The sequence below is a fragment of the Prionailurus bengalensis genome, chromosome B2 (genome assembly GCF_016509475.1).
Source record: "Prionailurus bengalensis isolate Pbe53 chromosome B2, Fcat_Pben_1.1_paternal_pri, whole genome shotgun sequence".
Taxonomy (NCBI): Eukaryota; Metazoa; Chordata; class Mammalia; order Carnivora; family Felidae; genus Prionailurus; species Prionailurus bengalensis.
The window spans coordinates 118,158,802-118,184,454 of record NC_057349.1 but is presented as its reverse complement, the minus strand read 5'-3'; the positions used below and the strand labels follow the sequence as shown (position 1 = coordinate 118,184,454).

Sequence of the window (25,653 nt, the reverse complement as noted above, 5' to 3'; positions counted from 1 at the left end):
GAGGTTGTCAGAACCAAAATCAGGCCATCTCAAGCCTTCCTCAAAACCAGCCACCTCCTCTCCTGGGCTTGTCCTGCCCTGCGTGGACCCGCCACTCACCCCCTGGCTCTCTGACCTGTCTTCTGCCTCTTGCTCTCTACTCTGGATCATCATAGCACACTGAGAGCTGTTCGTTTGTCTGAACGCGCTTCCTGAATTCATCCTTTTATTTCTTTTTTTTTTTTTTGTCAAATCAATTTTGTACTTGTCAACCAGGTATTAAAACCTAGACCTAATATTTTTTACCTGACCTGCCGTTACTTACTTTATTATTACTTATCCCCAGTAATGTCCATTTCCTCACTCTCCTGTTCCTCATTCATTCTCGCGACCCCTTCTGCCTCCTTACTCTGCATACCCCCCTGAACACCGTCTCATTTCCTGACCTCTTTCCCCATTCTGTTCTCCCACCTGAAGCACTGTTTCTGTTCATTCCAAGGAAGTCAGAATGGACTTTGTTTTTCCTCCTTCCTTGAATCTAGCTTTGAAGTCTACATGGGTTTCTCCTTTATGGATTTTCAATGTATGAATTACCTGTTTTATAATTAAGTCTTTTTGTGTGTGTTCTTAGTTGCCGGTTGTTTTCGGTGTGCAGTCAGTTCCCCACACAGTGTAAGGCCTCCTCATGGTGGAGTAAGTCCTTAGTGCTGGTCTTCTGGAAAACATGCTGCGTATTGTAGAATTAGGTAGTAACTGTTGGTTACCTAATTTGGAATTGGATGGAATGTTACACTTTTTTTTTCAAGTCTCTGTCTTTGGAATATTTAACCTTGTCCCTTTTTTTCCTCCTAGAAATGCATTTTTTTAAACAACATTCAACTTTGTGAACCTGAAGAATTTTGACCATTCCAAGTCTTAATGCCACACCACTACTCCAGCGAATTTATACTATGACTGGTAACCATGACCAGGAGCCGGAAGAATTAAAATGCCAACGACCAAACCTTACCTTAACAGCTCTGGTCTATACTGTTCCCTCGCATTTTAATACATTATTTTGTTTTATAACCACTTCTAAATATTCTTTTTTTTTTCTTAATTAGGGAGTTTTGATTTTGTTTCCCCGTTTGCTTTGTGTACAACTACCTGCTTTTTAATCGCTCATTTTGATCAAATGATAGTGAACAAAGCCAGCCCAAGCTGGTAAGGTGCCGTTCACTTGAACAGGTGCTGTTGTGCAGAAAGGAAACTCAGTGACTAATTTCAATAGCGGCTTTCCTATCTTCCAGATTCTTCCCATTGAATTCTCACAGGAAATATTTACAGATTTTCAGATGCAGTCAATATACTGTATGAGGAAATATTAATACAGATTAGAAGCATTTCTTACATCTTGAAAATTTTCTAATGTTTGAGAATTTCACTGGGGATATTTTTTATATTGAACCCTGTTGACTTTCCAGTCCTCTGACTTTGGGCCGGAAAAGTAAAAAGTCAGAGAATGTCCAGACTGGAGAATTACCAACAAATTCACTGACCACGCACTGTGTTGAGAGACCCTGTCGCACCACAGTGCCAATGCTTCTCAGACACGTGCTCTTTGGCAGCATTCCAGAAACAGGAGGGAGGAAGAAGAGAAAATGGTGGCTTCCCTTCTGCTAAAATATGCAGGCAGCTTAAAACCTTAGTGCTTTCTTTCTTAACATGTCCAAATTTCAGTACTTTCCATTATTTGAACACACTTGTGTAGAACGCTTGCTTTGTATTAAACCTCCTTGTCTACTTGTAAAACTGACCTTTTGTTATGGAGCAGGTATGTCTCTTTCAGACAGTTGGATGATTCACGCGAGGTTGAGGACACCGGGGAGAGAAGCAGGGGCTGTGGTGGTTTTTTGATGGTTGTGAGGAAGCTAGACCATTTACCAGCACACACCAGAGACCTGATAGGGACCTATTAACTGTATTGAACGTTTTTTCCTTTGCTTTTGACCCTATGTATAGTTATGATGCCAGATTAGATTTATAGCAGCTTCAAGTTGTATTAAATGGTATTTTGCTTTCTGTAATACTGTTATAAAATAAAGTTTGTTTATTCTCTGAACTTGTCACTTCTCTTTGGGAAAAAAAACATTTCAAAAAAAATTTTTTTAATGTTTTTATTTATTTTTGAGAGAGAGAGAGCATTAGTGGGAAGAGGCTCAGAGGCTCCAGGCTCTGAGCTGTCAGCACAGAGCCCAACGTGGGGCCTGAACTCGCAAACGGCAAGATCATGACCTGAGCCAAAGGTGGACGCTTAACCGACTGAGCCACCCAGGCACCCCAGTCACTTCTCTTTTTATAAGGGTTTAAAAAATAAACTGGAGTGTTATTTTCAGTCAAAAGTCTACTATGTTATGAAATGTCGCTTTTGTCACTCAGGTCTTTTATAATCTGCTGCCGCCGCCAGCATCACTGATTTGAAATGAATAAAGCAGCATCAAAAGTTTGGAAATCCGTTGTTTAGAGCGCCAGATCCCTCCTGCCTGCTTACACGATCCACCCTAGCTTTTACAGATTCTCCAAGGGATAATTTTGCTTCTTTTCTGTGTGTATTTCTTGTTTTTAGAAAATATTTTAGCTGTACCATCGGACTCCTCCTCGTGGTTTTTCCTCCTGTCCGGTGGGCTTTAATGTCTCAGGCGGGATATGGGTTTTGCCAAGGGGCTGTGTCTGTGTTAAATCGGGGTGGCTCATTGTGAAACTTTTGCTGAGACTCACCAAATGCTGAGTTTTCTTCTAAACACTGAAGACATTCTACAGCAAATGGCCAACAGGGTACATCCTGTTTTAAAATATTATGTAGAATTTCTCTCTCTAGTCATTTGAAGCGAGCGTGTTAAATACAATTTGCATAACCGTCTTCTTTGGGATCTGTTCCCGCTGAATTCCCTCTCACCTTGTGAAAGGTCTTTCTCACCTCTGCAGAATTATTACAGAAACAGCTCTTCTCTAGAGAAGCCGATCTCAGCAAGCCAAGCCTCCGAGACCTTACGGAACCAAATGTGATTTTGTGAAGATATTTCGCATCAGAAAGCTTGCATATATAATGTTCATATTCAAAGCAGAGGTTGGATTTACCAGAGTTTGAGAACCACATCTGTCCATACTTCCAGTGATAATTGCACAGATAGGAAGTGTCTACGGCAGCTCCAGTGAATAAGATACGCAGTGTTTGAGTGAAGGCTTAGTTTTATTCAGCTGAGATTGGAGAGACAGGGTTTGGGGTCCCAGAGAGACTTCTAGAGCATCTGTGGGGCTTAACCCAAAAAGTAGCTGGGAACAGTGTTGATAAGTAATGCCATGTGTAGTTGCAACGGCAAGGCTGTTGTTCTTAATATTTTGCATTAATATTAGAAAATACTTCTCAGGATATTAGAATTTTGTTCATAAACTGAATTTTCAAAACCCCAGATAGAAAGAATGTTAGAATGATAGAATAAGAAAGCAGGTCAGCAAGGTTCACTGAGGTGAAACGTCCAGGTGCTAATTGTTTATCTTCAAAGCAATATAATTTTAGAATAGTAAGTATTCTTTTTAGTTGTGTGGGTTTTTTTTTTTATTGGTACCATTTTACATAAGTCTTATAGCAATTCTGTGTGCAGCAAACAGCAGTGCATTTTCCAGAGGCCACAGCTGGATAGAAAATAAGGTGGTATTTTAGATGTGTAGAGTCGATAGATGTTTGGTATTTCACTACCAAGAGTAGCTCCTATTTTCCTTTAAGAGATGTTGTACTCACTGCATAGACCACAGTTCATGGAATAACTAACACCAGGGCTCCGGCAATGAAACCGACTGTAGCCATAACTACTGCCCGCATGGACTTCATTAAGTGTTTCCACTTATTTATGAACACAATTATTTGATATCTGAAAACCTAATTGAGCATTTATAGGTAGGAAGGGTGAGTTGTGGTTTAGATGAAACCAGATTGCCCATGAGTGGATAATTGCTAAAGGCAGGTGTTGGTAAGTAAGGTTTTATACTATCATTCTGTTAAAAGGCGTGAAAAAAAATACCCTAAAGCCCCATAATGTTTTTAAAAAGTTCTCTCTTCATGTATTGTTAGAGAAGAATGCATTGTTCTTCATTATATGGTGTCCCGGTAAGTTTCCACCTGTCTTCCACATTTGCAGGAGAGACTAGGACATGTGAACATTACGGCTGAGACAGTAACAGGGAATATTCCTTGGTTAATTTTACAGATGTCAAAATGGACTTGGACGGATCCTTGCATGCACCCGTTCATGTTCTTGCTGGGATTAGGCTATTGTGTGGCATTGGCTCCAGAAGAGTACAGGCCAGCTGGCAAATCCTAGGTGCCACACTCCTGACCCTTGGCCACGGGGTCAAACACAATGACCCTGTATATAGTTATGGTGCCATATTAGATTTATAGCAGGTTATATAAAATGATACTTTGCTTCTAACACCAAGGCCTCAGAATCCTGCAGATAGACCTTTGAATCCCCTACTCAAGTAACAACCTTGTGACTTTAATGAAGGCACTTAAGTGTCTCCGAAGTGAAGGTACTAATAGGTCTCAGGGCAGGGATATTCTGATGGTTAGATGAAATCAAAATGTATACAATGCCTCGTAGAGCTCCTAGATCAATACTGCCCTCAAAACATGGCAGTCATTGTGAATAATAAGAGTACCATGAGGTAATCCACTACTGGCAAATTTATGGAAGATCATGCCAATCTGAGCTGTGTCCTGAGGGCTTTTCCTAGAATTCTGTTTTATCATAGGGTTGACAAGTCTATTGAGAAGGTTTTGGCTTTGAAGATATGTAGACCTCACTTCCTGAGAGCCCCACAATGTCAAGGATCTCTTATGGTCTACTCATTGTCTACCATGTGGAGGCAGCTAGGGCTGCTGGGGTAAGAGGCAGCACAGATCCTTGAACACTCTGGTGGCAGGCTTCCTAACCACAGACCCCTGGACAGATTTCAAGGGGCTGAATTGCCCCCCAAATATATGCAAAATTGTGAGTAGATGCATGTTTCTTGGGAATAAATTCCTGGCTTTCATCAAATTCTCAAAAGGCTTCTTTATTATCTAAATAAAAGTTTGGAACCTCTGCTCTTAATAATCTTGAGTTTGGGAATGTGGGTTTAAATCATTAAAAAAACAACAATGGAAAGAATATTTTAAATTCCCAATCTGTTTGGTGTTAATTATCAATAAAGTACTTTGAATGCATGTTTTCTGTTATGTTCTTTTTTCACTCATTTGCCAGGGCAAATACCATTGTGTAAATTCTGATAAACTCAGACGTCTCTTCCAGTGAGCACACTAATTATAAAGTCAGCAAAAATCTCACAAGAATTTGCTCTAAAAATCCTGTTTCTAAATTCAGAAAATTAATTTCCAAAGTGTGTTTTAACAGTTATAAATTCTGGGAGCGCCTGGGTGGCTCATTCGGTTAAGGATCCAACTCTTGATCTCGGCTCAGGTTATGATCTCACAGTTTGTGAGTTCAAGCCCCATGTCAGGCTCTGTGCTGGCAGCACAGAACCTACTTGGGATTTTCTCTCTCTCTCTCTCTCTCTCTCTTTGCCTGGCACCCCCCTCAAAATAAACTTAAAAAAATACTAATGATTTCTGATTTCGGAGACACAGTGTTGCCAAAAAACTTAAGATTTTCAAGGAAGAGTTATTTTTGGTGTATGGGGGTGTGTGTTCTTGATTTTCTAATTGCTGCTAAGTTAGTCTGGAAAATAGTAGAGGCTGTTACCTGGTCAGATAAATTATAAGTTTGCTTTTCAAAGGTTGCAAATAACATTTCAGGGAATGTAGTATGTGTCCTTCCTTGCCCAATTTTCTGTTTTATCAGTTTGTAAAGGTTCGGGATGGGGAGGAATACTCATGGATTTCAGTTTCCCTGCACTGTTAGAGAGGTAGAAAGGTAGCATTCACAGCTTTATTAAAAAAAAAAAAAATTCTTTGGTTAATTTTCATTGAATGACAACAGAGTATTATTTTATTGAAGGTCTTATGTTGAGAAAATCACTGGGAATTCTTTCAGGTACTGGAACATTAGAAATAAGAGTAGGAGCCATTGAGAAAGCACTTGGGGCCCCTCGTGAGAGGCTTTGGAGCACAGGAGGGGACAGAATATAGGATAATTTAAGGAGAAAGCATCCTGGTCTAGGTGGCAGGAGCCATGCATAGGAGCCACAGGAGTCCAAACCAGAATAAGACCTTAAACTCTGGACTCTGTCTAGAGAGCAAGGGCATGACCGCAGCTGGCTGTGTTCCATGCAGGATTTCACAAATTGAGTAGCAGTGCCTTCAAGCAGATTATAGGAAACCCTGGGACTTGGTCTTTCCATGAGAAAACTATAACATGTTTCTCTTTCTCATTACATATAAAAAACATGAAGCTATTCAGGATTTCATTGGAAATTGCTCTCAACCGCAACAAAAGAAATGGGTCTTGCTTTAAACTACCTGGTTATGCCGATCACTGAAAACATGTACGTTTGGAGCTCCTCTGTTACTGCAGGAGCTGGAATGATTTTCCCTGGGAAGGCAGAGGTGGTGGACTATGACATCTACCAGAACCAAAAACCAGCCTTCCCTCTGTTTCCAGAAGAGGATGGAGCCACCCCCGGTGGCCGAACCACAGATTTGGCTGGCAGCTGGGAATACGCTACATCCCTTCAAGCCTTATGTTCAAGAAAGCATTTTTACATAATCTGATTTCCATCAGGGGCTAAAAAGAGATCCCTCCCAGAATGGATAGAATATTATTATTCCTTCCATATGGCACGAACACTGTTATTTTAAATTACCACAGTCTGAAAGCCGCAGCAGACAGCTCCATTGTAATCAAATGCAATAAAACACAGAAATGAGTGTCTTCCAACACTTGAGTTTCACATTATACAAGAAGTGCAAATGGAGGCTAATGACTTTGGACGCGTGTGAGGAATTTGGAGCAGGGAGGGGTGGGGAGCTAGGAAAACCAGACCAGTCGTGTATTGTTGCTTTTGGTCATTCACACAATCTGCTGTAAGATTGTATGTCGCCACACAAGCCGGTGCATTTCTTCCAGGTGGCCAAACTCATTACGTTTTATAAAGTGAGTCACCCTAATAGCCTGTTAGATTCACATGCAATGATTGGAATATAACCGGACCCACACTTAGGACACGGGAAGCATCTTTTGTTGATGTTAACCAGAAAACTGCAGAGAGCACAACAGTAATCACAATCTATTTTAACCACCACTTTGTTTTTAGTTATCTGCATTGGCTCGTTGGGGCTCCCCCTGAAAAAAGAACTCTGCTAGTGAAATGTTGACTTCTTTCTGTATTTAGAAATAGTTCCTTGATGTTTTGGCTTTAAAGGCAAATGCTTGAGTTATTCTCCATCTGAGCTACATGAAGGTTCTGTTCTTCCCGTTTCCCAACAGCACGTTGCCAGTATTTCCAAGTCATTTTTTGCTGAAATCCGCATTCATGGGTGATCCATACCAAGCGTGGAGAGACTCTGCTTATTTTGTGGGTTGTGACAAGGATGATGTGATTTGTGAAGGCAGCTGGGAAAGGGAGAGAAGCAAACTCGGGGCCGGAAATGCTGTCTGAAAGAACACCATTTAAGAGTTGTCGCGTGGTCTAAACGGAGGAAGTGGGCGTACTCTCGCAGAGGGAATCCACAGAGCTCTCCGGGCACTCGTCTTTTGCTATCCATTTGCTGTCTACCAGAATTTCTCCATCTGTAAAGTCAGAATAATGTGTGCTTCTATGGGATTATGTAATAAGGATACTTCAGAATTTTATTTCAAAGTGTGTTTGGCTGGCTCAGTCAGTAGAGAAGTGACTCTTGATCTTGGGGTTGTAAGTTCGAGCCCCACACTGAGCGTAGATTACTTACGTAAAATATTTTACAAAAGAATTTTATTTTAAAACTAGTGCCCATCACGGGTGCCTGGGTGGTTCAGTTGGTTAAGCGCCTGACTTCAGCTCAGGTCATGATCTCACGGTTTGTGGATTCGGGCCCCGTGTCGGGCTCTGTGCTGACAGTTCAGATCCTGGAACCTGCTTCAGATTCCGTGTCTCCTTCTCTCTCTGCCCCTCCCACACTCGTGTTCTGTCTCTCTGTCTCAGAAATAAATAAAAACATTTTAAAAAATGAAAAAGAGTGCCCATCAGAGTGGACCTAGTCCTATAAACGGTAAAAAATTGCAGTGTCCAGTCGACATCCAAGCAAATCATATTCTTTGTACTCTCCGATGAACTGCTATTGACTGAGTCTTGTGGATGTCCCCCTGGATAATAGCTGCCACTTTTCAATGTGGTTAAGAACAAGCCTCTTAGTATTCTTTCTATTTTTGCTGTTGTCCGAGTTTATTAACTTACTTTATTAGCTAAGCCGCTGACCAGTAGAAATTCACTGTGTTTTAGCCATTGACCGGTCCCCAAGTCACCTTCGTTTCGTTCTCTGGTACTGGGAAGAGCCAGCCCTGCGTTTGTATTGGTGATGACTGGTGGTCTGGGACAATTCTTCATTCACTGGAAGGAAAACTATCAGTTAGTACTTTGGGGACAGCCCCAGTGCCTGCCATTGGGCACGTACAACTCATAAGTGGTTGTTGGCCAGCATTTCTGCCAGGTCCCCAAGGCCGGGTCCCCACAGGAAGGCCTGCTGCAGGAGTTCCCCTTACCTTCCCAACCACTTCCAGAAGAAATGTAGATGTTTATTTTGCAAAAATGGTCCCGGTTGTGGTGGACAAATTACCACTGTAAAAATTGTTACATGCTAAGTATTGTTAATATTTAGCAGATTAAGTGTTGATTAAATTTCTTACGACTCCTTCATTCAATAGGCATTTATTCAGCATGTCTGTAGGCCAGGGGCTGAGGATGTGGAAATGAGTAAGATAAGAGTTTCTATCCCTGCTCCTCCTCCCACCCCCAAAATAATGTGTTTGCACATTTATAATCTTTAGATATGTCAGATTAGTCTTCTCTCCTTTACCTTTTGTCATCCTTTAGTGATAACTGACAGTTTCAACTTTTACCACCCGCATACTCCTTAACCCCTTAAAATATAACTTTTGTTAAAGCTACTCTACTGAACTATGAAAAGTCATCCATGAGGGGCACCTGGGTGGCTCAGTCCGTTAAGCGTCTGACTTCAGCTCAGGTCAGGACCTCACGGTTCGTGGGTTCGAGCCCCGCATCGGGCTCTGTGCTGAGAGCCCAGAGCCTGGAGCCTGCTTCAGATCCTGTGTTTCCCTCTCTCTCTGCTCCCCCCCTGCTCGTGTTCTCTCTCTCTCTCCCTCCCTCCCTCTCTCTCTCTCTCTCAAAAATAAGAAAAAATTTTAAACACACACACACACACACACACACACCTCAGCACTAATATCCTAATTACTAGATCTAGTGGCATTTTTCAATCCCCAGCTTCCTTCTCTGTAGCATTTGACACAAGCCCTCCCGTGCGCCAGTTATTTTCCTCCCTTTGGTTTTTGTCATGTACCATCTCTTCTGCGTCCTCTTCTCTGCTCCCGTAGCTTCAACTATTACCTCTCTGGCAATAACAAATTGGATCTGTAGCTCTGAGATTTCTCTTGAGATCCCAATAAGTGTCACTTGGGACCTTCCTGGTACATTAAAAAAATATATCTCTTTTCCTGGCCACCACAACTGAGCCTGCTTTTCTCTTAAAAGTTTTATTTTCAGAATTATAATAAATCAGATCATCCAAAGCCAGAGACCAGGGGCTTGTAATCTTATGGGAGAGAGTGCATGTTTATAGACTTGAGCCTGGAAATGTTCCCTTTGGCTCCCATAGCCAATCCACGCAATTTAGCCCTCGCTGGGCACTTTGTACGCCCTGTAGCCCAGGACACAGGCACTCTCCCTGAGCCGGGTTCTTCTAGGTCTCTGCGACTGCTTGTTGTCATAGTCGAGGGGCATTACATGTACACCAGGCAGAGACAGGCTGCATGAGCCTCAATATTTAATAGCTACTATTTGCTGAGTACTTGTTACGTGTCAGTGTGTGAAGCCCTTTGCGTGTCTTATCGTGTTTAACTCTTGATGGCATTATATTGTAGTCACCCTTGGGAGTCTGACTTTACAGATGAGCAAACTGAGGCAGGGAGACATCAAGAGGAAGCCACTTGCCTAAGATGCCAGAAAAGAATAGACTCAGGATTCCATCCCAGGAAGTCTGATTCCAGAGCCCACATTCTCAACTACTTGGTTACACGGCCTCTCCACTAGATTATTGCTTGTTCTAAGATGTTGCTTGAGATGGCCCATGGTTTAGATAAAAAACTCACTGGAATGTCAGTAATTTCTTCCTTTTTACTTTATTTAATTTTATTTTTAATTTAATTTCATTTTAGAGAGGATGCACGAGTGAGGGGTAGAGGTAGAGAGAGAGAGAGAATCCCAAGTATGCTCCACACTCAGTGTAGAGGCTGACGCGGCGTTCGATCCCATGACTCTGGGATCATGACTTGAGCCAAAATCAAGAGTCAGATACTCAACTGACTGGTGCCACCTGTGCACCTCTCTTCCTTTTTATTTTACTATTATTATTTGTTAATGTTTATTTATTTACCTCGAGGTGGGGGAGGGAGGACTGAGAGAGAGAGAGAGAGAGAGAGAGAGAGAATCCCAAACAGGCCCTGCGTGCAGAGTGCAGAGCCCGATTCAGGGCTCGATCTCATGAACTGTGAGATCATAACCTGAGCCCAAATCAAGAGTCAGACACCCCTTCCTTCTTATTTCTAATTATCGAAGACTGTGCACAAGTGCTTTGAATGAGGAGCCCGGATACAAATTGTAGAACTGAAAATGCGTGACCTGAGTACCTGCAGGAGTGGAGAACTAGAATAGAGAGACCAAGAGGAAACTCATCAATCCGCAAGGAGTTATCTCTCCAGTACATAGCGTGTGGTGCAAGGCACAACCCAGAGAGCAAGAGCAATAATTTACGCTTCTAAAAGAGCTTGCAACCTGGTCATTGTTGTACTTAATTTGTCTGTTAAGGAAAGTGCAGAGAGATGCTAGATAGGTGAGATTGGCAGGCGGGTGTTTTGTTAATTGCGGAAATTCTGCAGGGAACGGAAGTTTTCCCTATTGGGCCACAGGTGAAGAAATGCAACCTCCCTGCCTCAGCGTTAAGTCTTTATGCTAAGGAATCACCATCATAAAGAATTATTCCTGGGGGAGCATCTGATTTCGGCTCAGGGCCTGATCTCACAGCTTGTGGGTTGAGACCCGGTTGGGGCTCTGTGCTGACAGCTCAGAGCCTGGAGCCTGCTTCAGATTCTGTCTCCCTCTCTCTCTGCCCCTCCCCTGCTTGCACTCTGCCTCTCTCTCTCTCTCTCAAAAATAAATAAACATTAAAAAAAAAAAAAGAATCACTCCTGTTATATAAAGAGATCAAATCCTCTCAAAGCTTTTATAAAATTCTTGCCACGTTTAAAATTCTCCCACGGTTGCTCTCCATATTGGTAGTAAGTTTATTTGCCTGGTCCAAAAGGTTTCATCCATTCAACAGATATCTATTGAACATGTCATCTGTGTTCAACACTCTAGGAATTGTGTGTTGGCTGAGAAGGCTAGCGCTGGAGTTGGCCAGCCAGCGTTCAATTCCTGTCTCTACCACTTTCTAGGTGAGTGATTTGGGCTATTTACTTAATTATTATAAGGTAATCTTAATAATAGCTATCATAATGACATGAACACTGCTTCTTGGAATTTATAAGCTAGCAGGGGTAATAATGACTAACAGTTTTGAGAACAGGCATTGTTAAGAGACTTATATGTATGACCTCACTTAATCCCCACACCAATCTTATAGCTCCTTCCTGCTATTATTCTACTTATTTATTTCATTTTGAGAGAGAAAGAGAGAGAGAGAGAGAGAGAGAGAGAGAATCTTAAGCAGGATCCACAGTCAGCATGGAGTCTGATGTGGGGCTCAGTCCCACAATTCTGGGATCATGACCTGAGCCGAAATCAAGAATCAGACCCTCAATTGACTGAGCCACCCAGCCACCCCTCCTGCTATTATTCTATTTTACAGATGAAAAAGCTTCTGAAGCTTCAGAAGATTGGGTGGCCATTGTTACAGATCTGGAATTTGAACCCCATTTGGTTTGACCCCATAGTCCGAGCTCTTAACAATTTTACCCTACTAACGCTTAAATTATTCTGATTTTTTCAAATACTTATCTTTTTCCCTTTTGATTGCTGACTACTAAAACATATATGTGAAGTTCAGTGAATGAGGTCTAGCCACCTGCACATTTTCAATACTTGAGTTGTCTCAGAATGTAAGTTGCTGAAGGCCAGAATGTGATCACTTACCCGACCTTATTTTGGATCTAACTCCATATGAAAACTTTTGGGCATTCAATAGACACTTTTTAAAAAAATAATGATTATTTTTGGCAATGTTGGCTACTTAGAGAGCATTTTGTTCTTGATCAGAGTGATGGTATTTTGAGGGGAAATAACAGCACTGAAAGTAGAGGTTTAGGAATCTCGGGACTTGGGGAGATAAGATAATCAAAACTTCTACTCTAGAAGGAATGAAATGTTCATAGTAATGGCTGATGAAGGGTTTGGCAGATGGCAAGTTCGAGATTCAGACCTCCACCTCAAGAGCTGCTCCTCAAGGCAACTGACAGAGATTGAAGAGTGCAGTATGCTAGAGAATTTTCTTTCTTCCTTTGTGAGAAAATTGATGTGCTCTACATACTAATTAAATTTACATGCGCCATTACTTCCTAAGGCATCAAGTGTAGGGATTAATGTTGAGTGATTACAGTACCTGCACAAGCTTTCTATCACATCTTAAAATGTCTCTCTTGTCTGATGGACTAGGATGTATGGGGCAGGCAAGCTGATTTTCTGTTTCAGAATGCAGGACTCTGGGGTTCTGTGAACACACTAGTTAATCTGTCAATGTCTCTTTCTTTACAGGAACAAAATAGGAATGATTACACTTGCCATAACCCCGGATGGAAGATTAATGACATGACATTTGACCATCTGGTTACAGTTTTTAAGTGGGAACTGCTAAATAGAGATATAAACTGGTGATATTTTATTTGGGGCCAAGTGAGCTCAATTGCCCTCAAACTATAGAAGAGATATTACTACTTACACTTAGGAAAGCAGCTCCATTTTTAAAAGGCTACATGTTCTTGAAGTTTTTTTTTTTTAAGGAAATTTTGGAAGATCAGGGGAAGAGATCTGCATAAAAATGAAAATATGCTTACACTGGACAACATAATCAGGAATTATTCCAAAAAAGGATGCACAGTTCCCGTTTGGGAGAAGAGGGAAAGATAAGCAAGTCATGGTTTGAATAGAAAATTCTCTAGACAGTGATGTGGTGCAGGCTGCCCCTCAGCTGCCCTCCTGGCCAGGTACCCCTGGATAGGTACCCCTGGCCAGGTAACTATAAGGGATGGTGCCCAAGGCCCCCACTCTCCTCACCCCGCTGCACTTGGGACCCAGTCTCAACTGAATGAAAACTGACAATAGGGAGCCTTCTTTGGCCCCATCAGCTGGGCAATCCTCCCTTGGTGTCCTGCAGATGGTTCCTTGGAAGGCCACCGGTGTCAGAGTGCTAACAGTCCTTAGTATTCTTTCCAACAATAAGCCTCAAATGGGACCCCTACTTCATTAAGTGATTGATGCAGAGAGTTTTGCTGGCTCCTTCCACATCTTCACTCACCCTTCCTGGGCTCCTTGCCAGTAGCCTGGAAGCTCCAAGGTACACTTCAGTGAGAGCCAACAAAAGGGGACAATGGAGAAGAACCACTGAAAATGAGACTCATTACATTGCTGTGGGTGCCCCTGAGCTGTTCAGAGGGTTCTGCTTCTGGTGGGAATGCTCTGCTCTAACTTTGGGGTAAGATTTAGGGAGAAGGGCAGGTCATTCTTAAGGCCATTGGCCAGACATCTAATGAGGCCAGAGCCAGAAAAATAGAGATTTGCAATGTCTCTCCTTCAACTTCTACCAATTTTGTGGGATGATTTTTGTGGTTTTCTAGACCTGGGATTGTTCTCTTAGTTCTAAAATCTCAGAGTAAAAATCTGTGTCAGTAGCTAGGACAATCCCTGGTATATGGTAGATTCTCAAATATGTGCTGAATGAATGAATGAGAATTCTTCCTACCCAGAAGTATGGGGCAAGTTTGGAGCGCACGTAAAAGTTGGTGAAAGACCTCTACCCAGGGGGCGTTGGCCTTCATTGTGTAGGGCTAACCTTCTTGCTTTCCTTTGGTTTAAATGCCATGTTCCAAAAATCAGAGGCTTTGATCTCTAGATAACTTACATGGACAGGGAGGTGTCAAAGAAGGAAGGGTGTCATTGTGCAATGATCGTAGCCCACACGTTGAACATGTCCTTGGGGCCGGGCATGCGTGTAGGACATTGCCAACATTTTTTCCTGCCTCAGCCCCCTGTGATGCCAGGCCACACTTTCAAAGGCAGGCTGCCTTTTCCAGGGCCTTCTGAAGGAATGAGATTGATATGTCTATACCTCATAATTCTCTACATTATCTAAATATCTAGGCAAAATACTGTAGACCCATTTAATTTTAATTTTTGCAGATTATAGATATTTTCCCCCAAATGTCACCCAGGGATAAATAAAGCTATAAAACCAAGATTCATCCTTTGTTGAAGAATCCGTCCCAAACACCAGGTGTCCTGCTGAACGATCTGACCTAAAATAACCGATAAGTAGAGGCCAGAAAGAGACTTGAGAATCCATGAGCCTATTTGGGTGTGTTAGCGTCATTTAATGCTTGATACACTTTTGAGATACTAAACATTTTATCTACCTGAGAAGGCAGGCAGAGATGAAACTTGAGAATGACATAAACGATTCAAGTCTCCGGCTGTGACGTCAGCATCCTGTTACTTCTCCATAGGGTGCTCAGTGTCACCGGCATGCATGTGCGTGACAGGCGGCCATTGCAACACCTTTAAAAGACTTTCAAAATGGACGTGTTTGCAGTGGCTGCACATTAGACCAGTTTGGAAGACTAAAACTCCTGTAGTTAGAATCCTGGGGGGTTCTAATTTTCTCTTCCTTTTTCAGAGGCTCTTTTCCAGGGTCCACTGTTAATGAATGGCTAAGTGTCAGAACATCCAGTAGACTGGTCTTGAGGCAGTGGAGGATAAACTAACTTAATAAAGAAGAGGATTCACGAGGATCTCCACACGAATGCTGGAGGGCAAGACAGCATACAGCTGGGTCATTCAACAAGAGAGCTGGTCATAAAAATGAGACCAAAAAATGAAAGGTGAGGGTATGTTTGAGTATGTTAAGATCAGAAACTTGTGATTTTCTTTTTTTTTTTAATTTTTTTTTCAACATTTATTTATTTTTGGGACAGAGAGAGACAGAGCATGAACGGGGGAGGGGCAGAGAGAGAGGGAGACACAGAATCGGAAACAAGCTCCAGGCTCTGAGCCATCAGCCCAGAGCCCGACGTGGGGCTCGAACTCACGGACCGCGAGATCGTGACCTGGCTGAAGTCGGACGCTTAACCGACTGCGCCACCCAGGCGCTCCAGAAACTTGTGATTTTCTAATGAGCTCCCTGCCCTCTAGGATTTCTTGGTGTTCTAAACCTCACCTTAGGGGCGCCTGGGTGGCGCAGTCGGTTAAGCGTCCGACTTCAGCCAGGTCACGATCTCGCGGTCCGTGAGTTCGAGCCCCGCGTCGGGCTCTGGGCTGATGGCTCAGAGCCTGGAGCCTGTTTCCGATTCTGTGTCTCCCTCTCTCTCTGCCCCTCCCTCGTTCATGCTCTGTCTCTCTCTGTCCCAAAAATAAATAAACGTTAAAAAAAAATAAAAAATAAAATAAAATAAACCTCACCTTAGAAATATCCCCAATTGTACTTCTACTTGATTTTAGGCCTAGGTGATGGCATTCTTCATTCAAGATTCTGAACATCTGTTTTCAGAATGGAATCCATGAAGGCATTGCTGGGACGTGGCCAATTTCAGTGGAGAAGGAACAATTTTCAAATTTGTTTTAAATAGTGCTTTAATATGACACCATCTCACATTTTATTTTATTTAAAAATTTTTTATTTTTTATTTTATTTTATTTTATTTTATTTTATTTTATTTTATTGTGTGAGAGAGAGAAAGAGAGAGAGAGGGAGGAGCAGAGAGAGGGGAAAACACAGAATCCGAAGCAGGCTCCAGCCTCCAAACTGTCAGCATAGAGCCCGACGTGGGATTTGAACCCATGAAACATGAGATGATGACCTGAGCTGAAGTCGGACGCTCAACCGACTGAGCCACCCAGACGCCCCTAACACCATCCAACATTTTAAATATTACTGGTTTTTGTTGCTATTGCTAAAATAACTATTAACCTTTGTGATATTAATCTAGCGTTTCCTGGGCACATTATTAACAGTCTATGAAGTCAAAGTTCAGTTTCATTAATTTAATTATAGCAGAATAACCAGTCTCAAACTAGGACCCAATTGTCTATGTCCAAATCACTTTGAGCTTCCTGAGTTTTGTTTTGTTTTGTTTCGTTTTGTTTTGTTTCTCCTTGAGACTATAGTCTCATGGGGATGCCTGGGTGTCTCAGTCGCTTAAGGGTCCGACTCTTGATTTCGGCTTGGGTCATGATCTCACTGTCTGTGGGTTCAAGCCCTGCGTCAGACTCTGTGCTGACGGTGCAGAGCCTGCTTGGGATTCTCTGTCTCTCTCTGTCTCTGCCTCAAGCTCTCTCTCTCTCTTCTCTCTCTCAAAAAGTAAATAAATAAACATTTAAAAAAGAGACTATAGTTTCATGAAAAGCATACACCAGGCCATCAGCTATCTATTAGGGCTTGACATTTGCCAAACACTGTGACAGCACAATAATAATAATAATCATTATTATTATTATTATTATTTTAAGGAGTGTGACCTGAGGAGAGGGACAGAGGGAGAGGGAGAGAGACTCCCAAGTAGGCTCCGTGCCCAGCTCAGGGAGCCCAACGCGGACATCCCACAACACTGGGATCATGACCTGACCCCAAATCAAGCATCAGATGCTCAACCGGATGAACCACCCAGGTGCCCCGGCACATTTGCTTAATAGAAGCTCAGTGGGTGAGCAAGAAGCCTGTGTGTGTGCACACTCATGGCATATGCCTATGTGTCACGTAGAGAGGGCAGTCCATGATATGCATTTTAACGTTTGTGGAATATATTTTCCCTGAGAGAGAGAGAGAGAGTCACATGTAGGAATCGCTGATTCATAGTTGGGCTCTCCGTGAGAGGCTATGGTTAGGGGTCCCCACGGCGGGCCGTCCACGCTGCAGAAAGGGTCAGACTGCCCGTCCACCAGTGAACGGGTGGTGACAGAGCACTTGGTGAGAAGTGCCTGTAAGTCACAGCCTGGTTCTCCCAAGGTCCCCCGGAAACACTGACCACGCGCTGGCCTGTGCAGCTGAGTCCTGGGAAAGGCCTTCGAGCCCCTGCCCTGTGTGGCTTCCCACTTACCCTCCATCAGTTTGGTCCTGAAGTAGGCGATGAGGAGGAGGAGCAGCAAAGTCACAGGCAGGAAGACCCCAGCGAACAGGAGCCAGCCGGGGAGCTCCCTCAGGAACGCTGACAGCACGGAGCTCATTGCCAAGCACCCGGCCCCCCGGGGGGCCAGCGGGCCGCACTCGGGATGAGGGCAGCTTTGCTCAGAGTCTGTATTTGTTTCCTTCTGGGGCTCCGGCCTTTGCTCAGCAAGTCTCAGTGGAAGTTTTGTGGACTTTGCTCTATTTCAACAGCCCCGGGGACGCCGAGAGGCTTGCTAGTGGGTTACTCTGTAACTCAGCTACGATGTGTGGAGGAATTGAAACGTGATTCTTCCGAAGCGTTCGGGAGAGGAGCGTTTATCTGGCGGGGTGGGGAATGACGCCAGGAGGCCTAGATATCTTTGTATTCAGTTTATCTGGAGTGAATAATACCTGACTCCAAGCAAATCTCATTGTTACGTATCTTCTACTTACATGTGCCCAGACATGGGAAGAAATTGTCCTGCATTTTCTAAATTTCAGAGTTGAAAGTTGCTTCGCAGCCACGTCCATGTGCCTATGAACCTGTGTCTGGAAAAAGTGAATTTTCCTTCGCGCACAGTTGATACAACTGATATCAAGGAAGGAGGAACGCTATTCTTTCCATGGGTAAAAACTCTTCCTAGTAGGTCCTGCTCTGAATACTTTTCTGGGAAGTGCACTTGGTGTATTTATTTATTCAATAAATATTTAATTCTACTAGAACCCAACCTCTTGGCTAGACGCTGGATGTACAAAGAATAGTAAATCATGGCACCTGCCTTCTGGGAGTGGAAACAGACGCAGAAAGAGGTAATGACCCCGAGCGATAGTGATGGGATAGATGCTATTATGGCCCCTTTTCCTTCGTCCCTCAATGCATCAGCATTTGCTTCCTGCATTAGTAGTTTGTATTACTAATTATCTTCCACTTAACACATTTCTGTGGCCCACCCACCATTAGCAGTAGAAGGTGGCCCCTGAATGATAGTGTTGTGGTTTGAGTGGTAACTACAAAGATTCTGGGAAAAGAAAGGGCAAAAAATTATGTTGACACTGACTTGTTGACTGAGTTGCCACTGGAAAGACACTGGTCTACTAAACTAAAGGCAATAGAAAGAATCATTTCCATAATGAAAGAATCCCCTGGAGAATTTGGGAAATTGGGAGGGGAAATTGACGAGCCACCTTCTTGGGTTCACGTCTCTTCTCATGCTCTGGCCCTGTCCCCGTCCCCACTTGGCAGCTGCCTTGGTGAGTGGCTGGCAGGGTCTATCAAGCACATGCTGCTGTGAGTGCCTCTTGAATTCCTTCACCAGGGGTTCTTCATGGCCACGCATAGCCTTAATCCTCCTATAAACTCGGCACCCTAATTTATAAAATAATAAGAATAGGGAGCATCTCTGGGATGCTTGGCTGGCATTCCTAAGCAGTGAACAATAAACAGCTTCCTCTCAGAAGAGAGACATCTTAATTGCAGGAAGAGTCCTTTAGAATAGCCAAGATTAAGTCAGCATCTGTCGTACTTTATTTGCTTCTCTTCTCCCCCCTCCACACACCCTTGAGTGGTGCTGCTGTTTTTTCTCTTGAGTGCTTTCCAAGGAGATGGCTCTCTGGTGCTCTTTCAGCTTGAACAGGATGCTAATTTGTAAAGTGTCAGTCTACAAAGAAGCTCCATGAGCAGGTGACATTACCAGGGAGATGTTAGGCAGCTGTTGTCATGTTCTTTCTTTCCGTTTTGTTCCATTCAACATTCAAGCCCTCGCTTAATGCCTAGAGAAGGTAAGTAAGAGTAACAGGCAAAAATATAAATGATATTAATATAAGCTCCCAGGTTGACATATAAAGCGCAATGGAAGCATTGAAGAGAGACTGATTAATTCCAGTTAGGGAATTGGGCCGAGTTCATGAAAAGGATAGTATTTGAGCTGAGCCTGGGGATGGAGAGCTGTGGAATCACCTCCTTAAACAAATACGTGACAGTGGGGGCACAGCAGGGTTTATGGAGGACAGGGAAGAAATGAGAGTAGCCAAATGATATGGGGTTCAGAACAGAGATATGAAGGTGGAGAAGTGGGGGAGGCATCAAGGCATAGACTCTTGAACGTGCTTCCAAGGACTATGCTGTTTGGACAAAGGGGACCAATAAAAGGTCTTTGATCATGGACGCACATGAGTTGACTTGGGTTCACTTAGGTAGCCCTTAAAAAAAATGGACCAATGAGAAAGATCCAAGTAGGCTGTTTCAACATGGTGTCAGGATATAATGAGTCTGAGATGGGGGTGGCAAAGGGAAGGGAAAGAGGAAGACAAGGGGCTGGAGGGACCCTATGAACAGTCCTTGGTGAATAAGTAAATAGAGTAAATGTCACCCATGATGCTACCAATCACTGAGCACTTACTATGTATCAAGCACCTCATAACCACCCTACGTGTATCTTATTTAATCCTTGGAGTGACCATATGAGGAAGACTCATTTGACAAATGAAGAAATGAGGCACAGAGAGGTTAAATAACTTTCCCAAGACACATATTTAGTGAGTGACAGATTCAGGACTCTGATCCTGAACCGCTGCTCTCATCCACTGTGCTATGCCAGGCTTGGGTGGCTGGGGAGATGGCAGGGCTATAAAGTGAGACCTGAACACAGGTCGGGCAGCACATTTGGATGGGGGAACATTTATAGTTTGGCACTCATTAAATTGGTGGTAATGCAGAGATATTCAAGGGGAAACTTGTGGAAATCTGGAGATCAAGAGAGAGGACAAATCCTCTGTAGTGTAGATGGTGGCTGTGGGTGAGTGGATGGAGAGAGTGCTCAGGAAGGAGTGTACATGAGGATAAAAGAGACACCAGTTGCAGCCCCTAAAGAATGCCCTCACTCAGGGGCACCCAGGTGGCTCTGTGGGTTAAGCATCTGACTTCAGCTCAGGTCATGATCTCACGGTTCATGGGTTCTAGCCCTGCGTCGGGCTCTGTGCTGACCGTTTGAACCTGGAGCCTGCTTCAGATTCTGTGCCTCCCTCTCTCTCTGCTCCTACCCCACTCATATGCTCTCTCTCTCTGTTTCTTATGTTAAAAAAAAAAAGAACTCTCTGACTTAAGACATGGGAGGCAGGGTGAGAACCAGGGAAGAAAACCAAAAGGTTCTGTGGGGTGGGAGAGGAGCCCGCAGGATGCAGTGTTAGGAAATGGTAGCAAACGAAACTTCCAAGAAGGAGAGGGTGAGCAGTGGTGTCAGTTACTGGCTCTGAGCTAATTCTGATCCACATGGAAATGTCCAAGAGAGTGCAATCTGTGAAGTGGACGAAAAGCTTTACTTTTTTCTTAAAAAGGCTCTTTTGGGATATAATTCACACAATAAACTGCACAGCTTGATAAGTTTTGACCTGTGTGTGTCTATGTCTGCGAGCTCATTGTCATGATCAAATGATGAACCCATTCACCCCAAAAGTTTTCTTGTGTTCCTTTCCTATCTCTGCTCCCACCCCTCCTGCTCCCCCAATTCTTAGTCAACCACTGATCTATTATCTGTTACTCTACGTTAGTCTGCATTTTTAGAATTTTATACACATGGCATTGCACAGTATGTCTCTTTTTTTCTAGCTTCTTTCACTTGATGTAATTATTTTGGAATTGATCCATATTGTGTGTATTAATATTGCTTTGTGTTGCTGAACACCATTGCATTGTGTGGAGATCCACCTTTTACCCATTTACCTTTGGTGGCCATTTGGATTGTTTTCCGTCGTAGGCTACTACAAATAAAGCTGCTATCAACATTCCTGCACAATTCTTTTTTTTTTTTTAGTGTTTACTTATTGTTGAAAGAGGCAGAGAGAGAGAGAGACAGAGCACGAGGAAGGGAATGGCAGAGAGCAGGAGACATAGAATCCGAAGCAGGCTCCAGGCTCTAAGCTGTCAGCACAGAGCTGGATGCAGGGCTCTAACCCACGAACTGTGAGATCATGACCTGAGCTAAGTCAGATGCTTAACTGACGAAGCCACCCAAGCACCCCTCCCCCAATAATTCTTTATGTGGACATGTGCTCTCATTTCTCTTGGGTAGACACCTAGGAACCGAATGGCTGGATCATATGGTAAGTGTATGTTTAACTTCTTAAGACATTTTCAAGCTGTTTTCCAAAGCAAGTTATACCATTTACATCTCCACCAGCAGTGTAATAAGAATTTTAGTTTTGGGGCACCTGGGTGGCTCAGTCAGTTGAGCATCAGTCTTCAGCTGAGGTCATGATCTTGTGGTAGGCGGGCTCAAGGCTTGAGTTGGCTCTGTGCTGACAGCTCAGAGCCTGGAGCCTGTTTCGGATTCTATATCTCCCTCTTTTTATGCCCTTCCCCCGCTTATGCTCTGTCTCTCTGTCTCTTTGTCTCTCTCTCTCTCTCTCTCTCAAAAATTAATAAACATTAAAAAAATTGAAAAAAAAAGAATTTTAGTTTCTTCACATACTGACACTTGGTATGGTTAGTTTGTTTTTGTTTGTTTGTTTGTTTGTTTGTTTTAAATTTTGGCCATTCTAATGATATGTAGTGGTATCTCACTGTAGTTTTAATATACATTTCCCTGAAGATGTTGAACATCTTTTCATGTGCCTATTTGCCATTTTATGTATCTTATTTGAAGTGTCTATTCAACACTTTTGCATGTTAAAAAAATTGGATTATTTGTTTTCTTATTGAGTGTTGAGAGTTCTTCATATATTCTAGATACAAGTCAATTATCACACATATGATTTGGAAGGATTTTTTCCCCCCGTTCTAGCTTTGTCTTTTCGTTCAGTTACCAATGTCTTGGAAAACATACAGGTTTTATTTTTTTTTTTTAACATTTATTTGTTTTTTAGAGACAGAGACAGAGCATGAGCAGGGGAGGGGCAGAGAGAGAGGGAGACACAGAATCTGAAGCAGGCTCCAGGCTCCGAGGCATCAGCACAGAGCCTGACGCGGGGCTCAAACTCACGAACCGGGAGATCATGACCTGAGCCGAAGTCGGGCACTTAACCAAGGGAGCCACCCAGGCATCCCAATTACTGTAGCTTTAAAATAAGTCTTGAAATCAGGAACTCTTAGCCCTCCAACTTTGTTCTTCTTCAAAGTTGGTTTGAGTAATACAGGTCATTTTCATTTCCATACGAATTTTAGGATCACCTTGCCAATTTCGATAAAAAGCCCTGCTGGGATTTTGACGGCGATTGCATTGCATGTGTAAATGAGGAGAAAATCAATATGAAGAGAGAACTGATATTTTAACAATGTTGAGTCTTCTGACCCATGAACATGACATGTGTTTCCACTCTATTTGGGTCTTCTTTAACTTTTCACAACAATGTTTTGTAGTTTTCAGTGTGTGAGTCTTAAACATTTTCAGTCAGATTTATGTGTAAGTATTTCATATTTTTTATGCTATTGCAGAGTATTGCTTTTTAGGTTTTGATTTGTGATTATTGCTAATATTAAAGGTTTTCTTCAATTATGAAAAATGTCACACCACTGGGAACTTCTGGAAGACTAAATATTAGAATTAATTAAAACATCCTTTAGAACTGGGAACTTTTAGTTATAAAGGCTGGGGATGTTGGAAACACTGGTAATCAACTTGATTTACCAGAATTCAGGGTGGGATTCCACGGGCAGCGTGCAATTTCCGACCCAAACGACAGCAAATTCTTTACCTGGCTCCTTACCATGTCGTAGGAAAAATCATTAATACCATTGGAAAATACACATCTGTGAAAACTGAGGGGCATAATACATTGGGGATTACACTCTCCTGTTGATTTCCATAATAGTGAATGTTCCCATTGCTGATTTACATGGTTATTTAAGAAACAAGTGATTGCAGATGTTGAGATTTGGGAATAAAATTACTAGGGAACTGCTCATTTACCACCTATTATATTCTTGGTGACAGCTGGGCAAAAGTCTTCTTTAGATAAATGTGACTTATTGAAGGTAATACCAAACCCACCATGTTTCTGATTTGGATTCTGCATTAGTCTGCCTGAGCCATAAAGAATGACTCATTCTAATGACATCGGCAAAAGCTTACCTTAGGTAATTGTGACCTATGATAGATAATACCAAACCCACCAGGCCTCTGATTTGGATTCTATATTAGTCTGACTGAGCCATAAAGAATGACTCATTCCAATGACATGCCATAGGACAATGAAAGTTCTGAAGTCCATCAGTGGAAGATGCCAAAGTGCCATTGACTGATAGCTGGGATACCAAATTATGTACAGCTACGAAACCAATGCCAAAACTTAAGTGCAAACACAACTAGTGACTATCAAATAAAGTTCTTTGATTTCATCATGTGCATGACATTTTGCTAAAATGAAGCCTCGCCCACAATGTAAATGTAGAACTGACAGCTCTTTTGAGTAGGAAAAAGCCTATATGCTTCTGCCCCATATTAACTGCCCCTCCTAGCTTGGCCCATACCTAAGTCCTATTACATGGCACAAATACTAAAGTCAACACGAAAACCAGTGCTCTGAAACCATGTAACAGTAATGCATTATAGGGTGCTCATTCCATAAAAAAAGATGATCACAGAAGAGACATAAAGAATTTAAATTCTTTGTAAACTTTGAGAAAAGGTCCACCAGCTTTTATTTATTCATACTTGCAGGTAACAAATATTTATTGAGGCGTTAACATGTGCCCTGCAGGCACTGATTTGGGGACTATGTACATATCTGTGGATAAGACAAAGTCCCTGTCTATATAGAACTTACATTCCAGTGGAGTAAGTTGTCGATAAGCAATGGTAGGTAACATTTATCAAATGCATATATTATTCTGGGTAATAATCTAAGCATTTCATGTGTTACATCTCATTATGATCTTACATCAATGCCTATGAAATAAGTACCATTTTTCATTTCACCATTCTACAGACAGAAAAGCTCCTGGAGTTTTTATAACTCATCAAGGATTACACCACTAGAAAATGGCAGAGCTAGGATTTGAACCCAGAGCCCAAACACTTATCCACAGTACTCTATTCTTCTGCTTCTCAACCTCCTAGAGATAGATACACATATGCAATGTTAAGTAATGATAAGTGCTCTGCAAAGACTAAAGCAGGATGAGAAAATAATAGGGAAGTGCTCATTTTAGGTGGGGTGGACAGGGAAGTTGTATTGGCCTGTTAAGGCTGCCATAACAAAATGCCCCAGACTGGGTGGCTTAAATAACAGAAATGTATTTCTCAGAGTATTCAGTGTATTTCTGGAGGCTGGAAGTCCAAGATAAAGATGTGGGTAGAGTTGGTTTCTGCTGAGACCCTTCTCCTTGGCTTGTAGAGATGACTGCCTTCTTGCTGTGTCCTCACTTGGCCTCTTCTCTGTGCACAGATGCTCCTGGTGTCTCCTCCTCTTCTTAAAAGTGTACAAGTTGTACTGGATTAGAGTCCCACCCTTATGACCAATGATACCTTAATTACCTCCCTAAAGGCCCTAGTCACATTGGGGATTAGGGCTTCAACATGAATTTTGGGAGGGGACACAATTCAGAAGTTTCTCTGAAAAGCTTGACTTTTGTGCTGAATGAAGTGAAAGAAGGAATCATGTGCACAGTTGGAGGAATAGAGTTCTAAGCAGAGGGGATAGGAGGTACTAAATTTCTGAAATGGAAATATTTCTGGGGTGATTGAAGGTATGTAAGGAGGCCTATTGTGGCTAGAGCACACTGAGAAGGAGGCCAAGCGATAGAAAACACACTTTTGAGAAATATTGATCTAGAAACTTGACAATGACAATAGGCCAAGAAATGTGCCCATAGTTGAATCTCTAAAATTCTACCACGATTTATTAAACATTGCTTGGAAAATGGTTAAATATAGAGAATACTGGGGTAAGTAGATTTCTTTATTGCAAGATTTTATAGAGGTTTTAATTTGGTATTCTAAGAGGAATACTGCATGAGTCTCTTCCAAATTTACTGGACCATCAAGTCCTTTTGCCAGGAGACTCTCAGGGGATTAAGGTCTCCAGACCATGCTTTTGGGTATGGGCTACTGGGTAAGGAGATTTATCCTACTGCTCTGAACATG

General features: G+C 42.5%; 2 protein-coding genes across 48 annotated transcripts in view; one reads left to right on the top strand and one right to left on the bottom strand.

The window, feature by feature from the left end:
* The window catches only part of EPB41L2 (erythrocyte membrane protein band 4.1 like 2), a 220,415-nt gene extending 218,335 nt beyond the window's left edge, over positions 1 to 2,080 (top strand). For all 47 annotated transcript variants that reach the window (XM_043592371.1, XM_043592368.1, XM_043592367.1 and 44 more), the window contains one exon: positions 832 to 2,080. The gene's annotated coding sequence lies outside the window, so the exon portion shown is untranslated. The remainder of the gene's footprint in view (positions 1 to 831) is intronic.
* A 6,275-nt stretch (positions 2,081 to 8,355) lies between these two features.
* On the bottom strand, positions 8,356 to 18,912 carry SMLR1 (small leucine rich protein 1). Its single transcript, XM_043593193.1, is given in 5 exon segments — positions 8,356 to 8,541; positions 17,529 to 17,690; positions 17,693 to 17,767; positions 18,531 to 18,594; positions 18,775 to 18,912. Coding segments are annotated over 5 exon segments (528 nt in total). The 3' UTR covers positions 8,356 to 8,452.
* Positions 18,913 to 25,653: the final 6,741 nt, after the last annotated feature.